The 24,754-nt window shown below is 38.9% G+C and overlaps 2 protein-coding genes across 2 annotated transcripts; both read right to left on the bottom strand.

Annotated features, from left to right (window-relative positions):
• Positions 1-3,766: 3,766 nt before the first annotated feature.
• On the bottom strand, positions 3,767-15,526 carry LOC120493614 (uncharacterized). The gene is made up of 2 exons (XM_039692316.2): positions 15,438-15,526; positions 3,767-15,344 (listed from the first exon to the last, which is right to left on the bottom strand). Exon 2 carries the CDS (start codon positions 15,250-15,252, stop codon positions 4,252-4,254), a length of 11,001 nt encoding a protein of 3,666 aa, XP_039548250.2. The 5' UTR covers positions 15,253-15,344; positions 15,438-15,526; the 3' UTR covers positions 3,767-4,251.
• On the bottom strand, positions 15,430-22,021 carry LOC148976840 (retinitis pigmentosa 1-like 1 protein). Its single transcript, XM_089118265.1, has 2 exons — positions 21,408-22,021; positions 15,430-15,615 (listed from the first exon to the last, which is right to left on the bottom strand). The coding sequence occupies exons 1-2, from the start codon at positions 21,894-21,896 to the stop codon at positions 15,430-15,432; spliced, it is 675 nt and encodes a 224-aa protein (XP_088974391.1). The 5' UTR covers positions 21,897-22,021.
• Between the last annotated feature and the right edge of the window lie 2,733 nt (positions 22,022-24,754).

Genomic DNA, 24,754 nt, shown 5'->3' with positions numbered 1-24,754 from the left:
AATATATATATATATATATATATATATATATATATATATATATATATATAGATATATATATGGGGGGAATGTGGCAGATTTGATCCCTGCGAGAAGCAGTGAACTTCAATCTCACTGTATGCTTGACTTCTAGAGGGACACATTGGTCTGTCATCACTTTTTGATTATGATGCATTATTATCATCATATTCCTAATACATACTGTATAAGGTAAGCAACTACCTATGTGAGACTTAATTGACTGAAGTTTAAGTTTAAATAGTATTTAACCAGTAGAAATAAAAAAGGGGGGAAAGTGTTCTCAGAAATGTGTTTCTTGAATTACTGGTTCCATATGGTTGTAAAGAACGTTTAAGGTACAATATGCAGGATTTTTGCAGTAAAATATCCCAAAACCACTAGGCCAATGTTATATGTTTTGTTTAGTTGATTACTTACAATATCCCAAATGTTTCCAACTATTTGTAAATCGTGAGAAAATTGAGATTTTTAACCAAGGCAACAGGGCGTGTGAGCAGGGGTGAGGAGTCGCCAGTCAATGACGTCATATCCGCGTTACCCCGGGTTTCCGTCAGGTTTGACCTCGTACTGCTAGTAACCATGGCGACAGACGCGAGACGTTCACGTCCGTGACTGACTTCGACTTGACAGAAACGAGAGTGTTACATGTTACTTGAGCAAACAGGCGAGCAAATCAATGTATACAAAACTAATCAATGTTATATAGTTCAACATGATGAAAAGTTAGAATATGATCTGTATGTTATTCTCTAATGTTAATCTAGCTTAGTCTTATACAGCCAACAAACAAACAACCTAAGTTAAATAACAACATTCAACACACACAAATGCCGTTTACTGTGATAGTGAAACTGTTAGAGCAAGTGAAGCAGCGCTGCGTTAGTTTAATTCCTCTAATAAACTGACCTGTGTGAGTAATTCAGCGTGTAGTTCGGTAGAATTAAATGTCCTTATTCCTTTATATCCACGGGACTTGCGTTGCGTGTGGTGCTGGTATACGTCTAGCAATCGCCCCTGCTTCATACCACAGTCATGTTAAAAACATCAATGTATTCACTCATCCATAAAAGATCCATCAGCCTGACGACAAGATCCATAATTCCGCTTAATGCGGAATATGTGTCATTAATATACGCCTTTGCTATTGTACGAGGTTAGCGACCCCTGGTGGCGAAACAATCTGGCATATTGTACCTTTAACTAAAAGTTGTATTTTCTCAAAATTTTTCTTTGTATTTAATAACCTGAACCCCTTTCCTTAAAAAGGTAAAATCCTATCTGATATTTTAATAGACTTATTGACCAGGGGTTCTATGATATCATTTCCTGATTTAAGGTTGTTGTTGTTGTTTATTCGCACCCTTTTAAGACTGAAAGCAAATAAAGCAGTTTCTGTTTCACCATTTGACTATAGCTTTCAAATGATTACAAAGTTAACAGGGAAAAGCAATATCTTTCTGTATTCTCTGTAAACTGGCATGCAAACATAACTATGTTCTCTTCCACTGGTCCGTCTTTACATGATGCTGAAATGCAAACGGACTCTCTCTTTGTAAAGAGATGGAAGGCACTCTAGGATATTGTGAGAACTTGCGAGATTAGACAGCTGTGTTTTGTCGGCTGCTTCAGCCCCGCCTTCGAGTGTGGCACTCGGTCGATGGGAGTGACACCAATTATTTATGTCACATTCCCTCCGGAAGCAGAGGATGGAAACTCAACAAGAGAGGACCATCCATCAGACTTGTCCAATGGGGCTGTATATACCTATGACTCCAGCACTGCGAAGGCAGGGAATGAAGTCTCTTAGGACAGTTTCAAATAACCAGCCACACACTTACCCTGTCAGAAAGAGACAGTAATTAAAAGTCCCAGAATATACATACCATTTAGTCTGCAAATATCAATTTTAGACTAAAGGATTGTAAAAGGTGATGCCATATTAGGGGGTGTGAGCTTGAGTAATTGGAGTTGTCGTGGAATCTTGGGCTCTGCCCCTGTTCGGTGAACTGGCCGGCCTGTTAAAAACACAGCGAAGTTAGGGAGGAAAAACAAAATGCAGGTTGTTTCAGATCTCTCACTGGCTGGGAATTGACTCTTAACTAGGTGGTTGATGGATGAGGTGAGTCGGGTTATTAATAGTTTGCTGATTTTCACCTTCAATATTTTCAGGGGGCATTTTTTATTTTGTCATTAATGTCATAGTATGATCTATTGAAGGTTCAGAGACAAAGTCAGCTCCCTTGAAATAATTTTCCTCTTAACTTCTGAAAGGCACAGTGACCAAAGCAACAGGGCATTTGTAACGCGAGTGGACTCCAGAGTTACGGAAGATTGATAAGGTGTCTGTCATTGCACATGCATTTTACAGTAAGAAAATGTATTTTAAGTGACTAGAAAGAGATTAGAATACTAATGAAAGAGTAAAGTCTATTATATAATCTTTCAGGCTAGGTAGGTCAAATGTACAAGTATGGCTGACATCTCTGCAAGGTGTCATTAGTGCTTAATGCTTCAGCCACACGTCGACTTAAATAACAATGACCCCATAATTCAATTAAGCAATCCTTTGGAAGTATTCTATATGTAGACATGTAGAGTACATCCTAGAGATTTAGACCTTAAAATTGGAAAAATGCATATTTTTTTAGAAATAAACCTCTACAAGTATAGCCACTTATCTACTCCAATCTTTTTTTGTCATTTGAAAGGTAAACAAAAATAAATAATTATAAAACAGTAACATGCATGATACATCAGAGATTACTACTCGCAGTCTAAGCCCAACCTAAATATACTTCTATATTGTTTTTAAACAAGAACTCATATTTAAAACCAAAATGATGCATTTAAAAAGGCAGGAATTTAATACATTGAAGTCACAAGGAATCGATTAAATTTAAGTTAACCATTACCTTTTGGCCAGCAGAAAAGACACTGCAATAAAGGAACCACATGTACATCACTTCACTTTCCCTCCGAATGAATGTGACATCCTTCACACTTCGCTCTCAGAAAAAAAGCTATCACTGGGGCTGTACCTTTTCAGAAGTACTTAAAGGATGCATATTGGTACCTTAATGGTACATTTTAGCACCTAAAATGTACATATTAGCACCTAAATGTCCACTTTAGCAACTACAATGTACATATTAGCACCTAAATGTCCATTTTACCACCTTAAATGTACATATTAGCACATTAATGTCCATATTAGCACCTAAAATGGACAAAAGTTTTCCCTTTTGAAAAGGTACAGCCCCAGTGAGAGCTTTTATACCTTTTTTTCTGAGAGTGTTCACTAAAGTTTTGTGTGAACACATAAGAACATATAATCCTTTTAGATGTACAATCCTTTGTGTTGTGGCAAAACATCTAAGGCGTATCTTAACGTGTACACCTCAATTCTCATAATACTGTAATATGGGTGATTTTTGGTGTACATCTGCATTTAGTACTTACTTTAAAAGCAAGCATTACTGTACAAATTCTGATTAAGCCCAATGGTGGACTTTCTTTTATGCGATTTAGCAGGGGTTCAAATGTTTTTCCTTTACCTTTACTTTAATGATCTCCTACAATCAAATATGAAAACCACATTAAACACTCTGTCAATTCAACACTCATTCATTCTTTTGCACTCATACACACAGGTCAGGCCTTTCCTTACATGTCACCATGTGATTTTCCATTTGCAGTGCATTTACAGTAAATAAAGGGACATTTTAGTACACTTGTAAAGCAGCACACACATACATTAAATATTTGTAATCCTTTATCAGCAGTTCCTTATTCCACATGGCTAAGGCTTACAACCAAGTGTTTTATACGAATAACTGCAATTACATATGTTGTTTTGAAATACATTTAATACAGTTCTAAACAAGTTTTTACCATAAAGCTAGAAGAGCTTCCTGTGCAAATTTCAGAAATTCCCTTTTTACAGTACCTGAGCAGTAATGCTGTGCGTTTGCATATATAATCTGCATATACAGTACAATGGAATCATAAGTAAAGTGCATCATTTTTTAGAAATAGCTTTATAATATTAAATATTATATTAAATAAATAAATAAAATAAGAGGTCGAAAGGGCTACTGAGAAAAAAAAAACCTCAATTTAGGTTTAAAGTATTTATACGGTCTAATTATAATAAAGAAATAACCTCTCTGGAACCATTTTCACATGCTCAAAACTATCTTTCATTCTTTTCTCTGATGTCGAGGAATGATTCTACGGGTTGGCTTTCAGATGATTTAAACCGTTCTGATTCTTTGTCAGTTCCTCGTGAACTTCTTCGATGGAACCTGGCTGAGATTCCATGGATGACTTTGTCATCTGCTTTTGCAAGGCATTTTCAGATGATTCCCATTCACTGTCCTTTGAATCATCATTATTCTCATTTGTCTGGTCCTGCTCTTCCTCTGCTGTATCCTCTGTAATATCTGAGAGCTTGCCCTTCTCATTTCCATTCAACTCTTCAACCTCGTCTTTTTCCACACAAGAACTCCCTCTTGCATCATCACTCTCATCCTCTCGAGTCTCTTCATCTTCAACTTCATGTTCATTACACTCTTCCCTCCTCTCTGGTTGTCCAGTGGCTGAGAGTGTGAGGAAATTCACAGCATGAACGAGCATCTTGAAGGTTTTACGTGGAGTTTTTTCCTGTGGTTTGCCCTCTGATTCCACGACTTGGCTGAGTTCTTCTGTTTCCGAGTCCTCTCCATCAGCATCACCCCCATCCTCAAACTCTACCAAAGCATTAGATAAAGCTTCCCCATCTGGTTTTTCATCCATTTGTTTTGGCTCTACAACAGGCTGTAAAGCTGGAGTGTTGCCATCATGTTCCCCTTCATCTGTCTCCAAATCTGGCTCGGTATCATCCTCAGCTTCATCACCAGCTTCATCTGATTCACCAATGTTGGCCACAAGACCACATTTATTTGCAATTATCTCCACAACATCATCTTCTGTCTCACTTTCTTCGCCATTATCATCAACACTATGTAGGACAACATCACCCTTGTTCTTAAGAGATGTTTCGTCTTCAACCACCTCAAGATTAGTCAAATCATCAAGACACTCTGCATCTTCAGGGTTAGAAAGAATGTCTTCCTCCTCCTCTGCTGCTCCACAACTGACTTCCTCAACGTCCGATTGACTTTTGTCTCTCTCGTCTACAGTTGTCTCATGATCAGGTGTTTGCTTTCGCTCTGCCAGTTCTTCCTCAGCATTCTTGTCTTCTGCTGTGGTGCCATCTTCAACAGTTGCTTTATCTTCAGACACCTCAGTTTGAGCTTCAGCGGTCCCTACATCTGCTGTGTCATCATCACCTGTATCAGTCTCTCCTGCAGTTTCTGCTTCAGCAGTCTGCCCATCTTCTACAGATTCATTCTCAGCCATCTCACACTCTTCTACTGTGTCATCATTAACTGTCTCATCCTTTACTGCAGTTTGATTATCACCTGTATCACCATCTTCTGTAGTTTCATCTTCAGCATTTTCTACAGATTCATTATTAGCAGATGTCTCACCCTCCACAGTTTCATCTTCAGTTATGTCATCCTCGCCAGCAGTTTGTCCATCTTCTACAGATTCAATTTTAGCAGTTGTCTCACCCTCCTGTGCAGTTTCATCTTCAGTTATTATATCCTCTCCAGCAGTTTCTGCTTCAGTTTGTCCATCTTCTAAAGATTCACTTTTAGCAGTTGTCTCATCCTCCTCTGCAGTTTCATCTTCAGTTATTTTATCCTCTCCAGCAGTTTCTGCTTCAGAAGTTTGTCCATCCTTTGAGGCTGTATCACTGTCTTCTGCAGTTTCATTTTCAGCCGCCTCATGCTCTTCTTCAGTGTCGTAATTTCCCGTCTCAACTTCTTCTCCAGTTTCATCTTCTGCAGTTTGTTCATTGTCTGCAGATTCATTTTCAACCTCCTCATCCTCTTCTACACTATTGTTGTTTCCTTTCTCAACTTCTTCTCCAGTGTCATCTTCAGCAGTGTCATTTTCATCCACCTCATCCTCTTCTGCAGTGTTGTCATTAACTGTCTCGGCTTCTTCTCCAGTTTCATCTTCTGCAGTTTGTTCATTGTCTGCAGACTCATTTTCAACCTCCTCATCCTCTTCTACACTGTTGTTGTTTCCTTTCTCAACTTCTTCTCCAGTTTCATCTTCAGCTGTTTGTCCATCTTCTGCAGTAACATTGTCATCCACCTCATCCTCTTCTGCAGTTTTGTCTTCTCCAGTTTCATCTTCAGCTGTTTGTCCATCTTCTGCAGTAAAATTTTCATCCACCTCATCCTCTTCTGCAGTGTTGTCATTAACTGTTTCACCTTCTTCTCCAGTTTCATCTTCTGCAGTTTGTTCATTGTCTGCAGATTCATTTTCAACCTCCTCATCCTCTTCTACACTGTTGTTGTTTCCTTTCTCAACTTCTTCTCCAGTTTCATCTTCAGCTGTTTGTCCATCTTCTGCAGTGTCATTTTCATCCACCTCATCCTCTTCTGCAGTTTTGTCTTCTCCAGTTTCATCTTCAGCCGTTTGCCCATCTTCTGCAGTAAAATTTTCATCCACCTCATGCTCTTTTGCAGTGTTTTCATTAACTGTCTCGCCTTCTTCTCCAGTTTCATCTTCAGCAGTTTGTCCATCTTCTGCAGTAAAATTTTCTTCCACCTCATCCTCTTCTGCAGTTCCATCTTCAGCGGTTTGTCCATCTTCTGCAGTGTCATTTTCATCCACCTCATCCTCTTCTGCAGTTTTGTCTTCTCCAGTTTCATCTTCAGCAGTTTGTCCATCTTCTGCAGTAAAATTTTCTTCCACCTCATCCTCTTCTGCAGTTTCATCTTCAGCTGTTTGTCCATCTTCTGCAGTGTCATTTTCATCCACCTCATGCTCTTCTGCAGTTTTGTCTTCTCCAGTTTCATCTTCAGCTGTTTGTCCATCTTCTGCAGTAAAATGTTCATCCACCTCATCCTCTTCTGCAGTTTTGTCATTAACTGTCTCACCTTCTTCTCCAGTTTCATCTTCAGTTATTTTATCTTCTCTAGTGGTTTCTTCTTCTGGAGTTTGTCCATCATCTAAAGTTTTATCTTCTACTGTTTCACCCTCAGCAGTCTCTCCATCTTCTGCAGTTTCATTACCAGCTATGTCATGCTCTTCAGCGGCTAGTACTTTAGCATTCTGCCTGTTCTCTACAGTATCTTCACCAGTGGTCTCACCCTCTTCATAAGCTGTTTCGTCCAGCTCCTCTGATTCTTCCTCAGCGTATTCTTCAGGTGCTTCCTCCTTTGCTGTTTCAGCCTGCATTATATCATCAAATTCACTAATGTCATCATTTGCCACATCTTCATCTAATTCATCATTGATCTTAGAACTGCTTTCACTTTCTTTGACAGACATTTCATTAGAATCAGTCTCATCATTTTGCTCTTGCTCTTCATCTTGTTCTGCTCCCTTATGTTGTGCTGAAATCGTGTTATTAGACATCTCAGCAATTTCCCCGATTTTTGCTTGTTTCACAGAACTGTCCTCTTCATAAGTGCTGGAGGCATTGTCCTCCTCTCCACCCTCCTCACTTTCTTGTTTTTCATAATCTTCCTTAAATTCTTGGTCACTGGGAGCAAACATTTCTTTATTCACCCCTTCTTTCTCATCCTCCTCTTTGACAGCCTGAAGCACCACATGTTCTCTCTCCTTCTTACTGACTGTAGATTCACTGGGAATCTCCCCGATGTTTTCATTGGTAGGAGACGATTTCTTTGTCTGGAGAATTCTTCTCAAATCAAAGTCCATCATCACAGGGGCAGAGTTCATCATTTCCACAGGTAACACTTGTTTGGAAGCCATTTTCTTTTTCAAGCATGTGTCACAAGGACAATATTCATCATCGCTACGTTGATCACTGAAATCAGTCCCTGTCATAGTGTTATCATCATCACTTTTAGGTTGCGGATCAATTGATTGGTTGCGCATTACTTTCAGGCGCCTCCGCTTTTGCTCCGTTTGAACGGTAGATTCACGTGACATTGTCTCTTTCGGTGGTCTTGGTCTTCCAGCTCTGCCTTGGATTTTTCTTAGTTCCCTGTCAATACTCGTTTGTATCCGTCTGCGGACTTCATCTTGCAATTCTCTTATCATGACGTCAAGCTGCTCATTGTCATCCAGATTCCAACGGACTTTAAACTCAGCCATTGCAGCAACATAATTTGTCATAAATTGTTTTTCTAATTTGTTCAATAAATTCAGAACCCATACAGGATCAGGGTCTTGAGAAAGCCTTTTTGAAAAATTACCTCTTTGTAGTGTTGGAGCACTGCTTGAACTTGTGTCCTCTTGACGGTCTGATTCAGTTTCATTGTTATTATTTCCAGAACTCTTGTTTGATGAAATGGGTGTTTCAATGAGTTCCCTTGGACTATCGTTATTTCTGATAGTCTCGTCAGAGCCTCGGACATCTTTTAGCTTCTCTTCAACTGTGTCCTTAGTCTCTGGGGTCCTCTGAGCTTGACTGGCTGAATCATCATTTGAGACTGGTGTTTCTGAAGCTTCCTCTTCCACAGTTTCATCAACTTCCTCTACCTTTGTCAGGGTATCCAGGCCTTCACATTCTGTATTGATTTGGGCTTGGGTGCCGTCATTGACACTACTTTTCCCAGAACCTGTTGAGCCACTGTTAACATCTACCCCTGATGATGACCTGGCTTTGAATTCCTTGTCCAGATGGTTGTTTCTTTCCTCAGATGTCTTCTTACTGTCTGTGGGGTCACAAAGCCAAAGGGACTTAAGTATGCTCATGAGCTCCTGGTATTTTTCTTTTTTACCATCTTCATGGCTAGAACCAAAGTCTAACAACTGTAGATTTGCCAAACAATCCAGAAGGCCTTGCGCTGATGTACTGAGCTTACGTCCATATACATGGGACACCTCTGGTAAGCTATTGCATCTGTTTAGTTTGGAGCTCAGCAAGACTTTCATCACCAGAACTGAGGAATTAAACATTTTCGGCTCTTCTCCCTTCTGAGAGTGATCACCCTCAGCAACTTTTTTGTCTCCCTCTGCATTCATCACATTAGCATCTTCCATCTCAGGTTGTGTTTCAAGCTTGGTTATGCCATGTCGCAAAGTTTCATGTTTATTTTCATTTTCTGAAGGCACATGCGATGTGCAGAGGGGTTCTATTGAATCAAAGTTGTCGTGAAATTCATCGCCTAAATCACACAAGGTAGTGTCTGATGGGATTTTCCTCAGCCATTCGTTTACCACCTCAGTTGGGGAGGCATTTGGCAGGCAAGAAGGACTCAGCTCAGACATGTCTTCATCCATCTTGTGGCCAGATGAGTCACTCCCAATCCTTCTCCTACATTTGCTACTTTTTTCACTCTTAATGTCACTGACATTTCTATTAGATTTACAAGATTGTTCTGCTGCTATATTCAAACAGTCAGTGTGTTCTTCTCTTGGGTCTAGAGCAGGAACGGTCTGTGATAACACGCTGTCATTGGAGCCGGAAAGTAAAATAACAGTTTTTTGGGATTTTCTGGGAGATTTTGGTGGGATAGGACTGAGATGGTTCCCTGAGGTAACAGATGTAGTAGATGACTGACCACTGGGTGTACTGTCCTTAAATTTCTGTATCGACCTGGTGCTTAATTTGTTGTTACTTCCATTGACAGTTACTGTAGTTTTAACATCATTCTTTTGACCATTTACTTTTAAATGAGATGATGAACTGGATATATTACTCTTTGGTCTGTTAATTATTTCAGCAACATTTCCTTCTTTAGCTGAGGCACTTGAAATTGGTCTTTTCTGTTGTGTAGAACTGCATTTTGAACAGACACTTTGAGACTTATGGGTAACATCTGGACTTCCAGTTTTCTCTTGACCCGTGACTTCAGAATGTACAGACATACCGGAAGCTTTGCTAGATGGACGGATCTCTTCGGTTGGGGTGCTCTGCCTCTCTGAACCATTGGCAGATGAAGTATCTAAATTCTTTGTTTTAGAGGATTTATTGCTTGCTACATCATCTTTGTCCTGGTTTGGGTCTCTGGGAAATGTAGAACTGCAATGAGAGCATTTGGACTTCGATTTACCAGAGACATTTGACTTAGCCGATGCTAAACTTTTAGGTCTTTCCTCTGGCGTCCGTGTTGTTTCAGTTGTTATTGGCACTGTAGATTCTGATAAACGCTGGTCAGATCTACCACATATTTCAGTCTTTGATGAACCAGATGTTCTTGAGTTCATTGAAACAGCACCTTCATCTATTTCCTCAACATCATCTACCTCATAGTCTTCAACTATCCCAATAGACACTGAGGTGCTTGTTGGTGTTAAAAGTCTTTCAGAGTCTGAACTAACTGATCTGTTTGGTTTTTTATCCACACCTGCTTTAGACACTTTAGATTCTGCAGATGTATTAGACACCACACTTGTTGATCTTCCATCAGGCTCTTCAGCTTCTGAGAGGAGGGACTTTGCAGAAGCATTTGATTTGGTAGGCACAGCACTTGATTTAACAATGGCATCAGATGTTGTAGATGGGGTTGACTTTACAGACAAAGAGCTTGTTCTTTCCACCAGTTTATTTGCTTCGTCGTCCTCCTCCACAGTTCTTTCTGAATGTTTTGATTTCTCAGATGCACAAGATTTTGCAGACATTGCACTTGATGATCGAACATCTCCTGTATCTGTGTTTTCAGTTTCTTTAGGAGCAACTCCTGAAATATTTGACCTCTGAGATCTTGCAGATGTTTTAGATGTAACTGATGCTGTACTTTGTGCTCTCTGCTGTACATTTCCAATTAGCTTGGAATCTTCTGACTTGTTTGATCTTGCAGAAATATTAGAAATAGAGGACAAAGCACTTTCTGTTCTTGCTTCCTTTTGTTTATCTTCATTAACAGGGTCTTCTGGACCAGATCTTCCAGAGACAACAGATTTCAATGACCTCGAACTTGGTGACCTCTTCACTTTTTGTTCATTTGGTTCAACTATGATTATTTCTGAAACTCTCGATGCTCTGGATCTTACAGACGAATTTGATTTTGCAGACACTGCACTTGGAGCCCTTTCTTGGATTTCTTCCTCATTTGAGATCTCATGTTCATCAAGTGTGGCTTCAGACAGTAGTGATATGCCACTTGGAGGTCTATCTAGGTTCTGAACTTCTTCCTCTAGATGATTTGACTTATTGGATCTTTCACTTGGTGATTTTACTTCACTTTCTTCATCATCAGGCTCTTCTGAATGTACTTCCGAAACTTTCGATGCTTTGGATTTTGCAGAGATACTGGTTTTGGTAGAAATATCAGATTTTTCTGACAAAGCACTTGGCACTCTGTCCCCTTTTTTCTTAGTATTAGTGTTGACATCTGTTCCAGACATATTTGACTTTTTTGATTTTGCAGAAAGGTTTGACTTTGCAGACAAAGCACTTGAAGCTCTCTCTTCTTGGTAATTTTCATCAGGCTCTTCTGAACGTACTTCCGAAACTTTCGATGCTTTGGATTTTGCAGAGATACTAGTTTTGGTAGAAATATCAGATTTTTCTGACATAGCACTTGGCACTCTGTCCCCTTTTTCCTTATTATCAGTGTTGACATCTGTTCCAGACACATTTGACTTTTTTGATTTTGTAGAAACGTTTGACCTTGCAGACAAAGCACTTGAAGCTCTCTCTTCTACTTGGTCTTTTTCATCAGGCTCTTCTGCCTTTACTTTTGGAACATTTGATGCTTTGGATTTTGCAGAGATACTGGTTTTGGTAGAAATATCAGATTTTTCTGACATAGCACTTGGCACTCTGTCCCCTTTTTCCTTATTATCAGTGTTGACATCTTTTGCAGACATATTTGACTTTTTTGATTTTGCAGAAAGGTTTGACTTTGCAGACAAAGCACTTGAAGCTCTCTCTTCTTGGTATTTTTCATCAGGCTCTTCTGCCTCTACTTCCAAAACTTTCGATGCTTTGGATTTTGCAGAGATACTGGTTTTGGTAGAAATATCAGATTTTTCTGACAAAGCACTTGGCACTCTGTCCCCTTTTTCCTTATTATCAGTGTTGGCATCTGTTCCAGACATATTTGACTTTTTTGATTTTGCAGAAATATTTGACTTTGCAGACAAAGCACTTGAAGCTCTCTCTTCTTGGTATTTTTCATCAGGCTCTTCTGTTTGTAATTCTGAAACTTTTGATGCTTTGGATTTTGCAGAGATACTGGTTTTGGTAGAAATGTCAGATTTTTCTGACATAGCACTTGGCACTCTGTCCCCCTTTTCCTTATTATCAGTGTTGACATCTGTTCCAGACACATTTGACTCTTTTGATTTTGCAGAGACATTTGACTTTGCAGACAAAGCACTTGAAGCTCTCTCTTCTTCTTCTTCTTCATCTTCTTCTTCTTCTTCTTCTGCTGCATCAACAACCTCATCAGTTAAAACATCTGAAATTCTAGACTTATTGGATCTTGTTGAAACGCTTGATCTTGCTGACAATGCACTCTGAGATCGTTCCTCTGTTTGGTGCTCTGCTTCTCCAGGCAAAGCAAATGGTACTTTTAAATTTTTCGACTTTTTCAGTCTTTCAGAAGCATTCGATTTTGATGACATAGCACTCAGAGCCCGTTCCTCTGCAATTTCAACTCCATCATTTACAGTGACTCCTGACTGATTGGATTGTGCCGAGTATGCACCCTCTCGTTCTTCCGTTTGGTCTTTTTCTGAGACCATTGATTTAACAGATTTTGCAGATATGTTAGATTTAGAGGACAGCACACTTGCAGATCTCAAATCATCTCTATCAGCCACAATATCTGCTACCATACCAGATCCTTTGGATTTCTTGGATTCAGATTTGACAGACAAAGCGCTGGAGACTCTGTTTTCTGTCTCCTCCTCCTCCATCTTGGACTTTTTTGATTTCAATGAACCGTTTGATTTGATTGACAAAACACTAGGAACTCGTTCCTTCATTTCTTCTCCTGATCCTGGTGTTGGGGTTTTCTTGGATTTCCTTGATTTTGCAGATATAGTAGAACTTACAGAAATAGTGCTTGAAGCTCTTTCCTGAACATCCTCATTTTCCTGTGCTTCATCCTGGTCTGCCTCTGAAATTTTGGAGGTTCTGGATCTTTTAGAGATATTTGATATTGATGACAAAGAGCTTGGTGATCTCTCTCCTGGTAACTCCACTTGAGTTGCTGATTCAGGTGTGTTTAATTGCACTGAAGCATCCACTGAATTTAAACATTCCCCTCCTTCTTGAAGATAAGCTGCTTCTGAAATGTCAGACTTTTGTGAGACAGTTGATTTAATAGAAACGCTGCTGGGAGCTCTGTCTTGCTCAGCCTCAAGCTCGCTCAGCTCAATTGACATTCTAGATCTCGCGGAAATATTTGAATGTGTCGATATGGAACTGTGAACTCTCTCTTCTATTTGATAATCATTTGTCAGATCTTCAATTCCAGACTTGTTTGATGTACCAGATTTAACACTTGACGCTTTCTCTGCTATTCTCTCCTCAGATGCACCATCAGGTGCAGACTGTGTCTCTTTAGACTGAATAGAAATACTTGATTTAGATGAGACAGCACTTACAGGCCTCTCCTCAACATTGTCCTTTGAATAAGCAAGCTCATCAAAACACTTTTCTGACAGTTTGGATCTCACAGATGTATTTGATTTAACAGACATGGCACTCGATGTTCTTACCTCAGAATTGTGTTCCTCAGACACATTGTCTGAGACTTCACTATTTCTTGATTTGTCAGATCTGTGCGACTTTATTGACATGGCACTCTGTGCTCTTCCATCCTGCACTTGTACTTTTGAAAGATTTGTTTTATTCGATTTTCCAGAGGTATTGGATTTTATGGAGATAGCACTCGAGCATCGCTTCTCTATTATTTCATCATTTACTTCAGTATTCTCTTGATCATTTTCACAAGGGGCTGATAATTCAGACAGAGACTTTGTAGACATTTTTGATTTGGCTGACATTGCACTTAGTGCTCTTTCTTCTGTTTCTGTATCTTGAACATCCATGTCTTCTAGTTGACCATTTGATTCAAAAGACCCTGGAGTCGTTATGTCCTTTGAGACTACACATTCACACGTTTTTGAGCCAGACAAAGATTTGGGTGAAGCGGATGCTTCAGACCTGACCGCTTTATCACCTACTTCTGGACTGGCAAACCTTCTGGACGTTTTAGACTGCCCTGAAGATAAAGCTTTGCTTGGTGGTCTTGGTGATTTACTGGGTGTAACAGAACATGGGCTTGGTTCAACATCTTTGCTCTCCTCATCTTCCTGTTGGCCACGGGATGCTCTCGAGATACTCGGAGGGAGACTGACTTCTTCATCATCTTGGTCCTCCTTCAGTGATGCTAAAATTTGGGAAGAAGTGCTCACAACGGATATAGGCCGCTCATCTTCCTCTACTGGCAGAGTGATCTGAACACTAAATTGATCTTTAGGAAGGTTAGAGGATATGACATCCGGCCTGTTCTCGTCATTATCAGATGCGTGAATGTTCTCACGCTTGTCTTCTATACCGCTTGTGCTCTTTGTTTTAGGGGACACTGAGCGCACCTCACTTCGACTGCAGCAATGGTTGATGGTACATTCTTCAATCATGGTGTCGCCCTGCTGCTCGATGGTCTGTTGAATGCAAGTTGCCTTTTCCACTAAATGCTCTGTGTACTCTTCACTGGACATTGTGCGCATGCTGTCAGTAGATGCCTTCTTGCACACTATTCTCCGCGAGGATGCACTTGAGCTTGAGGATCTGATGCGTCTTACAGATCTTTGACTGGGAGGTACAGGATTCTTCCACATGCCATACTCTTGACAGTGAGCACAGCAGTGCTGGCAATGTGGCTCTTCAAAATGTCTTTGGTAACATTTGGTGCTGGATGTCTCCTCTGCTTCACCAACAGAGATAGAGTCGGCTTCTGAGCAGCTCTCTGCACTGCAATGTGAGAAAGGATAAGCATCATCATGGGATTTATTAAAAGAGCTCTTTGACTTCTTGACTTCTGTGGACCAGTGCAATGTCTCGTTGTGTAACAGTCGAAAGCGCACTTTCATCTCCATTGACAGGCTTCCATCTTGGTTGACCAGAACTCGCTTTTCAATGTCATCATCCATCATATTTTCTCCTGTATGAGGACAATCGCCTCTGTGCCCTGGAGGTAACGAGTTGGTAGGTAAGTTGGTAAGTCGATTTGGAAACATCTTTTCAGATGAGGTGGACGGTCCTCCTGATCTTTTGCTTGAATCACACTTTGGATGGATGACACTTCTATTTGTTTCTAGTCCGAAGTTGACTTCAAGAAAGTAAGCACAAATTACAATAAATATTTACTGTGAAGTTATAGAAAAATGTATGATAAAGAAAATGACTTTGCAGTGTTACCTACCATTTCTCTTGGCCCCCTTTTCATCACTGCAGACACTAGAGCGTGGCTTTATGTTCAGCCTCGGAAGTTTGTCGTAAGAGTTCTTCCTGAAGCTGTCCAACAGGAGTGGGTGGAAAGGCTCACGTCCCACACAAACCAAAACGCTCGGGCACTGCAGCAGACTTTGCACACTGTCAATCTGAAAAACATGCAAATCCCTCTCAACATTAGATAACTGTCTTGCTGGTTGATTACAACATGACACAATCAAATTGATTGAGATCAGCAATATCTGGCTTAAATTAAACAGCAGGGATTATTACAACTGCCAAATTCTGATGAGGAAATGTGCTATGATGGATTGAAGCCATACCAATTAAAGGTTAATGGCCATGGGAAGTCAAACCATCTGGTGTATACATTTTCCCACACTAATTTTTAATCATGAAAACAGTGATCTGAAAATGTGTGTGTGATCCATTACGCAGGGTGTTTTCGGTGCAAGTGTACAAACAAGGTGATAGGTCAATAAAAAACATCATCACTAATTAAAAAACTAGTGTGAATACATTAATGTTTCTTTAAAAAAACAAACAAAAAAACAATGAACAATCAGCATATATCATTGTTAATCTGAGAGCTTCATTCATTTGAGCTGTGTTAACTTATGTTACTGTGTATAAATAAATAAACTGTCTAAATAAACTGTGTAAATATTGGGGATGGAAAGAAATAATCATTTTTGTTGAAACAGTTTAAGGTTTTAAACTTTTTTTTTTTTTTGACAAAGGAAAAGAGCCCAGAAACATGAGTACTATGGTGCTTCAGTCTTGTCCAAATAACCTTTTGACTGTAGTCATCCAACAACATCTGAGGTTGAACCAGGTTCCAAACTCATGAAATCAGAATATACTGTGTATAAATAGAGAAAGAGTAAAATACACACATCAACATCACATGCCACTCTTTAACACAATACTAACTTTATGCTAAATCTGCATGCTTTGCAGTTTTAGATCTTCAAAACTTTTACATTTTGCAGCGGATTTGAAGATAATTAATTGGAACTGTAGAGGATGCGAGTATCTCAAACTGTATGTTTTCATGGCATTGACCTGCTTCTGTTGGTTCAAAATAGCTCTGATTTGAGCAAGATTAATAGTTATTCTCTGGATGCTGGTGCATCACTGCTGTGCAAAAATACAAGTAAAGGAATATCCTGATCATATCTAACAAGAACAGCAGGAAAAGTTTATTCAAAGATTTTTAAAAAGAATGAACGAAACAGGAGAAATCTTCAAGGCAATCAAGAGAATGACATGCATAAATAAGTAACAATGAAATTCTGTTATACTAATTAAGAGTATAAACAGTCTGTTTGGAGAATCCAAATGTTTATATCCAGTTCAAGAAAGATAGCCATCTGTTATCATCAATTTGATGCACACTTTAGTGATCCTGGCCATATTTGTGCAAAATTACTGTTTTTGTAAGAATATTAGCCTACTGCTTGTTTGAAAAAAAACAACGCATTTTCATCCTAGGGCGTCATATAAGTGACGCTTTTGACATTGCGTCTAAATCCGACGCACATGGCACCATTTAGCGTCAATATAACACGCTTTGGTTATGGGTAGGTTTAGGTCTGGGGTAGTGTTAGGGTTACTAGGAGGCGCATTCTGGCCCATATCTGTGTCTCATATTGACGCTAAAGGGTGCCATTGTGCGTTGAATGTAGACGCAGTCTCAAAAGTGTCACCCATTATGACACATTGGGGATGAGACTGGGCTGAAAAAAAGTAGTGTTGAGTGTTTTTTATTATTATTATAATTATTATTATTATTACTAGTGATGGTTGCCCTTTCATTTATTTTGTTTTATTACTGTAAACAGTCAGACATACATACAAACCAACATAGTGCAGTGGTGAGCAATCTTGTAATTCCATAATTCCAGAAGTGACATAAGAGTGATTTAAGTTTGATCTAAGTGTGTATGTGAGTGAGTATAGCTATGTGTATGTGTGTGTATGCGTAAAAAAAGTTACCGTTTATTATTTACGTTTATTATTTATTACCATTGTCATTACCATCACCACCCCCACTGCCCACTACCACCATATTGCCAATATTGTATTAGTTGTTTTTTATCCTTAAATTAGATGAAGAAATTAAATACAATTATTAAAAAAATGTTGTGATATTTTTTTTTTTTTTTTTTTTTTGCAGCCTGGAGCCCCAACAATATACTATAGACTGCTGTGCTGATGTTTTGTCATTTGCCTTACCCATCAACTTAAGCTCAACTTTTCACAGACAGGGCTTAGACCAAGCCAGAATTAGGCCTTAGTTCAATTAGGACATTTAAGTAGCTTTTATAAACGTGCCTTACAATAAAAACATTACCGGTGTGACAAAACGATGGCACTGGCATGTTTTAAGATGTATGTCTGGGAATAGGTTTTAGCCTTGTCTGTGAAACCAAGATAAAACTTCAAAGATGCACAGGGGACCTGATGGATTCTGTTCTCGTTCTCTTACATGTTCAACTTTCAGCCAGTGACAAATAAAGCTTTACTCTACTGCTTGTCGAGCTATTTCTGGCATTGTCTAGCTGCCATTCGTAATGTTATCCATGTATCAGTCAGGCCCCTGTGGAGGGGTGTGTGCCACTTTACAGCATGTTTTCTATGGGAAGTACATGCCTGTGGCAGCGCTAATAGGATGTGCCTGCTCTACCATAGAGGACCAGCAGCGCTGACCAGAGTCAGCAATGAGTCCAGCTCTGATGGGCAGGAAATGCCTGGATCGACTCCAGACATTCTGTGGACTTCAAGCCAAGAAGTGTTCCCCGTTTCCCCTTAAGGAACAGCACTTTCTCTGCGTACAGCGTGATGCCACCATTAGCACTGTGGCATACCGTGCCGTACCCTTGCGTGCGAACACATAGAGACAGGTCTTGATTTGATGGGACAGCCTCTGATTGCCCTCGGGGCTGTATAAACCCCTAGCCCCTCACCTTTTATCAGGGTTGCCATAGCTCAGTCCCAGAGGGGCTATTTCTTACACTGCCTGGGCCACCCTGTCCACCTCTTATCTACCCAAACCACCTGCAGACTGTAATTCTTTATTTTTTCCCTTTCCGTGGTCTGTGGCATTTGCCCTTAAGCGCAAGTGGGAGTGATAGTGACTAAAATGAACTTTACGCTGACTGATCTGCTCAAGTAATCTTGTTCTCAGCATTATGAGCTTTTCATAAATCAAACAACCCAATCTTTGGAGACTGCCACTTTTTTTGGTAGACTTGAATAACTAATGCACAACAATCTAATTTAAAAAGCTCAAAATCAGAGGTCCCACAGCTTGGGGACTTTCCAGTTGTCAGATGTGGCATCATTTACATAATACTTAGCTTCCTGTAAACATGTGTTTTAGCTCAAATGGGAGCTATGGTTTCAAACAAAGGAATAAAAGATCGCTAAAACATTTGCTAACTTATCTGCTCCCGAACCTGTTTATCAGATCTTGATAAAAAAAAAAAAAAAAAAAAAAAAAATCCAGTTTCAACCACTAGAGGCCTCTGTGTCCTTAGCACATGTGCTTCTCCTCCCAACTAACAGCTGATCTTACATAATTTAGGTTAGTTTACAAAAAAAAAAAATAGCTAGGGTGAGTACTTTACTACTAAGGTTAACCCAAGTTAAAATTAAATATTTTATTAATGTTTTGGAGGAACATATTCAAATGATATATCCAATCAGCACGAGATGAGGCCTATATATATATATATATACATATTTATATATATATATATATATATATATATGAAGAGTTCAGATGCAAAAGCCTCTAAATGCCATTTGAAATTTTCTTCTTTAATGATGATTTTTATCAAACTTGTATATTTATATTCAGTAATTTCACTTAAATAACAATTAATAGGTAATTATCATTGCCATTTAAGTGAAATCACTGAACTTAAATGTACAAGTTTGATAAAAATCATCATTAAAGAAGAAAATTTCAAATGGCATTTAGAGGCTTTTGCATCTGAACTCTTCATATATATATATACATTGCCACATCACCTATGTTCCTCTACAGTTTTCTGCATCCCTCTGCCACACCAACTCCTCACTCTCAGCCGGTTACTGTCCCAGCTGGTGATATGGGGTGAGTACTTTGGGTTCGGGCCAAATTCAAAGCACAGAGAGCCCTCCCCTCAGACAGCACACCAAATACGCATACTCTATTATTCTATCTGATTATTTGTATGAGTGAATGCATGAAATGTCTTGAAAATATAAAAGCAAATGATCTGCAGGATGAGCAACCACATTGAACAGATCAAAACAGTGAATTCCAGGGATGTGTGCCACTCAGAACTGAACTCAAAATGAAGTGATATTGAACTGAGCTAACAATCAAGATGCAGATTTGGTAATATGTATACATTTTAACCACTAAAAAAAAAAAAAAAACGATTGACGAAGTCTGGAAGGTTTAAAGGGTTATTTCACCCAAAAATTCTGTCAGTAATTACTCATGTTGTTCCAACCCCGTTAGAATTTTGTTCATTACTTTCAATATTTTTGAAAAAATCTGAGAGCTGGATCACTCCTCCATAGGCTTCTTAAGGGATCTAAACTGGCCGGCCCAAAAGTTATGAAAGACATTGTTAAAATAGTACGAGTGACTACAGTGGCTCAATCTTAAGTTCATCAAATGAAGATAATACTTTTTGTGCGCAAACAACAACAACAAAAAAAAAATAAATAAAAACTTTATTGAACTATTCATTTCCTTCCCCGTGGCCGGTGAGATTTCACGTACGCAAAGCTTTTAGGTTGTACGTCACATGATTCACACACATGACCAACGTTGGCCAATAGTGAGCCTACGTGTGACATGCAACTTAAAGCTTTGCGTAGTAGTTTCACTACGTGAAATGTCGAGGCCCGCAGAGAAGGAAATGAATAGTTAAATAAAGTTTTTTTTTGTTTGTTTGTTTTTTTGCTCACAAAAGTATTCTCGTCGCTTGATAAACTTTTAAAGATTAGGGACTGTATTAGGCACTTGATAAATATTGAGGCACTGTAGTCACTTGGACTAATGTCTTTCATAACTTTTGGGCTGGCCAGTTTCAATCCCTTAAGAAGCCTACTGTATATGGAGGAGTGATCCGGCTCTCAGATTTAATCAAAAATATCTTAATTTGTGTTCTGAAGATGAACGAAAGTCTTACGGGGTTGAAACAACATGAGGGTGAGTAATTAATGATAGAATTTTCATTTTTGGGTGAACTAGCCTAACCCTTTAAAGAAGTTTGCTGTTTTTGAGACTGTTGAAACTGTTGAAAAGTCTTGAATTTTTAAGGTTTTATACAGTAGGTCTTACAGGCAGACATTTAAGTTTATTTAATATTATCATATTTGTTTCCCGCAAATCTACAGTACAGCAGTACAAAATACATTAAAAAGTTGCTGATGTAGTGACTATATCACCTCACACCCCTTGGATGTTGAGTATAATTCCTTCATAAGTGATTTTGTAAATAACTAATTTATATAAGTTATATACTTTTTGTTTAAACTAGCAAACTAAATTTTTTAAATGATTACTTAAACATCAGTACACTACCGTTCAAAAGTTTGGGGTCAGTACGATTTTAATCAAGTCTTCTATGCTCACCAAGGCTGCATTTATTTGATCAAAATAGTAATATTGTGAAATATTATTACAATTTAAAATCACTATCTTCTAATTTTAATATATTCTAAAACATCATTTATTCCTGTGATGACAAAGCTGAATTTTCAGCATCATTAATCTAGTGTTCAGTGTCACGTGATCCTTCAGAAATCAATCAAATATGCCGATTTGCAGCTCAAGAAACATTTCTACGTCTAATCAATGCTGGAAACGGTTGTGCTCCCTAATATTTTTGTAGAAACGGTGATACATTTGTACATATTTCCAGAAGAGACTCACCTTGTGGCCTTGCAGTGTGTAGAGCTTCCTGATGAGACACTGCATGAGTTCAGAAACCTCATCCATGAAGAGCGAGAGACTGCACAGGCTCTTGCGGTGCAGCACGATGGTCCTCCGGACAGAGGGATCGCTGTTTTTCACAAGCACAATCTTCCTGGAGTGTCTGTGATGATGATGGTGGTGGTGATCTTCACTCTGTTCAGGAGCTTCCTCAGGTCTAAAGGGCCTTCTGTTTGTATACTGCTGAGCGTGTGGATGTGTCTGCAAATGATACCACGGGTTCGAGTAAGCTCCAGAGGCCATCGTCTTGGCCTGCTGGTGATCGACACACAGATAACATGCACGATCCTCCAGCGGTTCCAGTCTAGTTGAGCCCGAGGAGTCTCTGAAGGATCTTGCGGAGCAGTGCCCATGGGGGAAAGAGGGCTTTAGAGGTGGGTCGTCTGTGATGGTGTCAAAGCATTGAAAGCTTTGCTTGTGGGAGGCCATTTTAACTTCATCCAATGGCCTGTGGCAGATGTCAGTACACTGTAGTTTGAATCAGAGGATAAAGGGACCACAGGAGAACATAGCAGGGCTATATTCTCTGGCCCAGCTGATCACACTCACTCATCCTCTCCTTCCACTCTGCAGAAGACAAAAACACAAAACACATGCACAGGTTAACATCGCCAACAGAGCTTTTCCAAATTACACTGTCAAGCACACTAGGACAACATTTGATAATAGGGAATTTTAGAATGCTTATATGCGCTTGTATAACGGACATAAATGAAATTTGAATTGTTTAGGCCTATAAAACAAGTATGCAGATATGAAACATACCATATACAAGAATGTGGGCAGTGGAATTCAAACAGGTTTAATATTTAAATAAAAAGTTATAAAGACGCTATGATGTATTGTAAAATGAATAACAGAAATATGTAAGATTCTGCACTATTTCTAGGTGATTTTAATAATAACTTTCCTTACTTGTCAAAAGTCAGATGTTCTTGCTTCCATTAAAGATGCTGTTTGGATAACATGATTATCATGTTTGACACATTTATTCATTTAGCTGATGCTTTTATCCAAAGCGACTTACAATTGCTATATATGTCAGAGGTCGCACACCTCTGGAGCAACTAGGGGTTAAGTGTCTTGCTCAGGGACACATTGGTGTCTCACAGTGGATTTGAACCTGGGTCTCTCACACCAAAGGCATGTGTCTTATCCACTGTGCCATCACCACAAACTTGTGTTAATGCAGTAGTGTAACTGTCATTAAAGATAATGCTTCATAGAAGCCAGCCATGATAACCCTATTCAGCTATCTCTCACATTACAGGCTAATAATATAATTAATGAAAAAAATAGTGCAAAAATATATAAATAATAATATAATAATATATAATAATAAAAAATATATAATAATATATAAACAAAACAGGATTGTGCTGTACTGTATGCATGCACTTGAATGCTTACATCGCATACTGTAAGAAACATAAGACAAAGCATTCTCACCCCAAGGCGTCACCTTTGACCATGCTTCAATATTTGACGTTTTAGGCGCCCTTTAGCGTCACTTACATGACGCGATCCTACGGCGTCATCTAACTGACGCTAAAGGAAAGCGTCAGTTAGAGGACGCGGTTAGGTTTAGGTGTGGGGTGGGGGCAGGGTACACGCGATCCTAGGGCGTCATCTAACTGACGCTAAAGGGCGCCTAAAGCGTCAGATATTGAAGCATGTCCAAATGCTTCCCAAGGCGTCAGTTAGGTGACGCCTTGGGGGTGAGAATGGGCTGCATAAGAGCATTGATAATAAAATGAAGAATTTATTGCAATTGCAAATTTTATTTGTGTAAAGACAATCCTGAGAAACCTGGGTGTAAATAACCAGCTTAATCAAGGGGATAAACTCACAAGCTGAAAATACTCAAAACATTTAACTCTGTCCTGTTCTTAACGGGATTTAAAATTATTTGCTGAGTGATCCACTGAAAGATTTACATTGTCATTAACTTGAATTAGCTGAACTTTAACCTATCTTTCACCAAACTTTTATAGCATAATCGAATTAAAGTCTTTTCTCAGTCACTTTCTTGCAGAATCAAGCTTCTTTACAGAAAGCGTGCGGTACCTTCTGGACCTCAGTCTTTTTGCCCATTGCAACTATGAAACAAAGTATTTTTGGTGTGTATGTTGAACCAAAACTGAAAACATCCAGATTTAACATGTGACCAAACAGGTACATCTGCAGGAATCCCACTGGCACATGATGACAGCCTGGCACACTCCACAGCTGAGGGAGCATTACTGAGCTCAAGACACAGAAATGATGGACAGATATCAGAGACTAAGCAGGGATAAAAAGAGCAGACTTCGCCTGAATTAGACTAAAGAGCTTATCTACAAGTGCAGGGAAAAAGTGGAAGCAACATGTGACAGGATGAAGCTGCAGTAGAAGCCCATTGTTGTTTTTGATTCAAGCACAAATGGGAAAATTAAGTAATACCAAAGTCATGTGATTTAAGAAAGCAAAAATTTCAAGCAAGAACTTTGCATGCTGATTTGTTCAAAGAAAAGGTTGAACGCTAAATCAGTAAAATCACAAACATTTTAACATACAGTTCAACAATTTGGATTTTTTTTTATGTCAGATTAGTGAATGTACCTCCTTATATTCTAATTCACATTTTTTTCTGTGGAAATTATTATTATTTTTTTTTATTATTAAGGACCATGATCTCTTGCAAAAAAAAGAGGACCATGAATCCTCAACTCATGTTATCAGAACAAAAACAGGGAAATGATCCAGCCTTTGCAAAGCAGGACAAAACCAGACTCTTCAAGTCTTGCAGAAGCACATAATAATTCATAATATACATTACCGTTCAAAAGTTTGGGGTCAAATTTTTTTGAAAGAAATCATTTAATTCAGCAAAGATGCATTAAATTGATCAAAAGTATTTCTAATGTCACGAAAGATTTCTATTTCAAATAAATGCTGCACAACTGTTTTCAAAAATGATAATGTGAATTGTTTCTTGAGCAGAAAATCATCACATGAGAATGATTTCTGAAGGATCATGTGACCATGAAGACTGGAATAATGATGCTGAAAATTCAGCTTTGCCATTGCAGGGACAAATTACATTTTAATATATGTATTATTGAAATAGAAAGCAGTTATTTTAAATTTTAATAATATTTCACACTGATGTGTTTTGGTAGAATAAATAGTGACCCCAAACTTTTGAACGTAAAGATCAAATCTACTCAATTAGTCTAAAAACTAGGACACAATTGGGGGAAAAATTGCACATTATATAGTAGAAAATGGCCTGATCACAATGTCCA

Source organism: Pimephales promelas, chromosome 13 (genome assembly GCF_988280905.1).
Source record: "Pimephales promelas chromosome 13, fPimPro1.hap1.1, whole genome shotgun sequence".
NCBI lineage: Eukaryota > Metazoa > Chordata > Actinopteri > Cypriniformes > Leuciscidae > Pimephales > Pimephales promelas.
Note: the sequence above shows the minus strand (reverse complement) of the source record. Positions and strands in the feature narration are given on the sequence as shown.

Bases quoted from the DNA above. Each gene is read 5' to 3' on its own strand.
- LOC120493614 (XM_039692316.2), bottom strand. From the start codon at position 15,252: ATGTTTCCAAATCGACTTACCAACTTACCTACCAACTCGTTACCTCCA.
- LOC148976840 (XM_089118265.1), bottom strand. From the start codon at position 21,896: ATGGCCTCCCACAAGCAAAGCTTTCAATGCTTTGACACCATCACAGAC. The intron at 15,616-21,407 runs GTGAGTCTCTTC...CATGTTTTTCAG, and splicing joins ACACACTGCAAGGCCACAAG to ATTGACAGTGTGCAAAGTCT.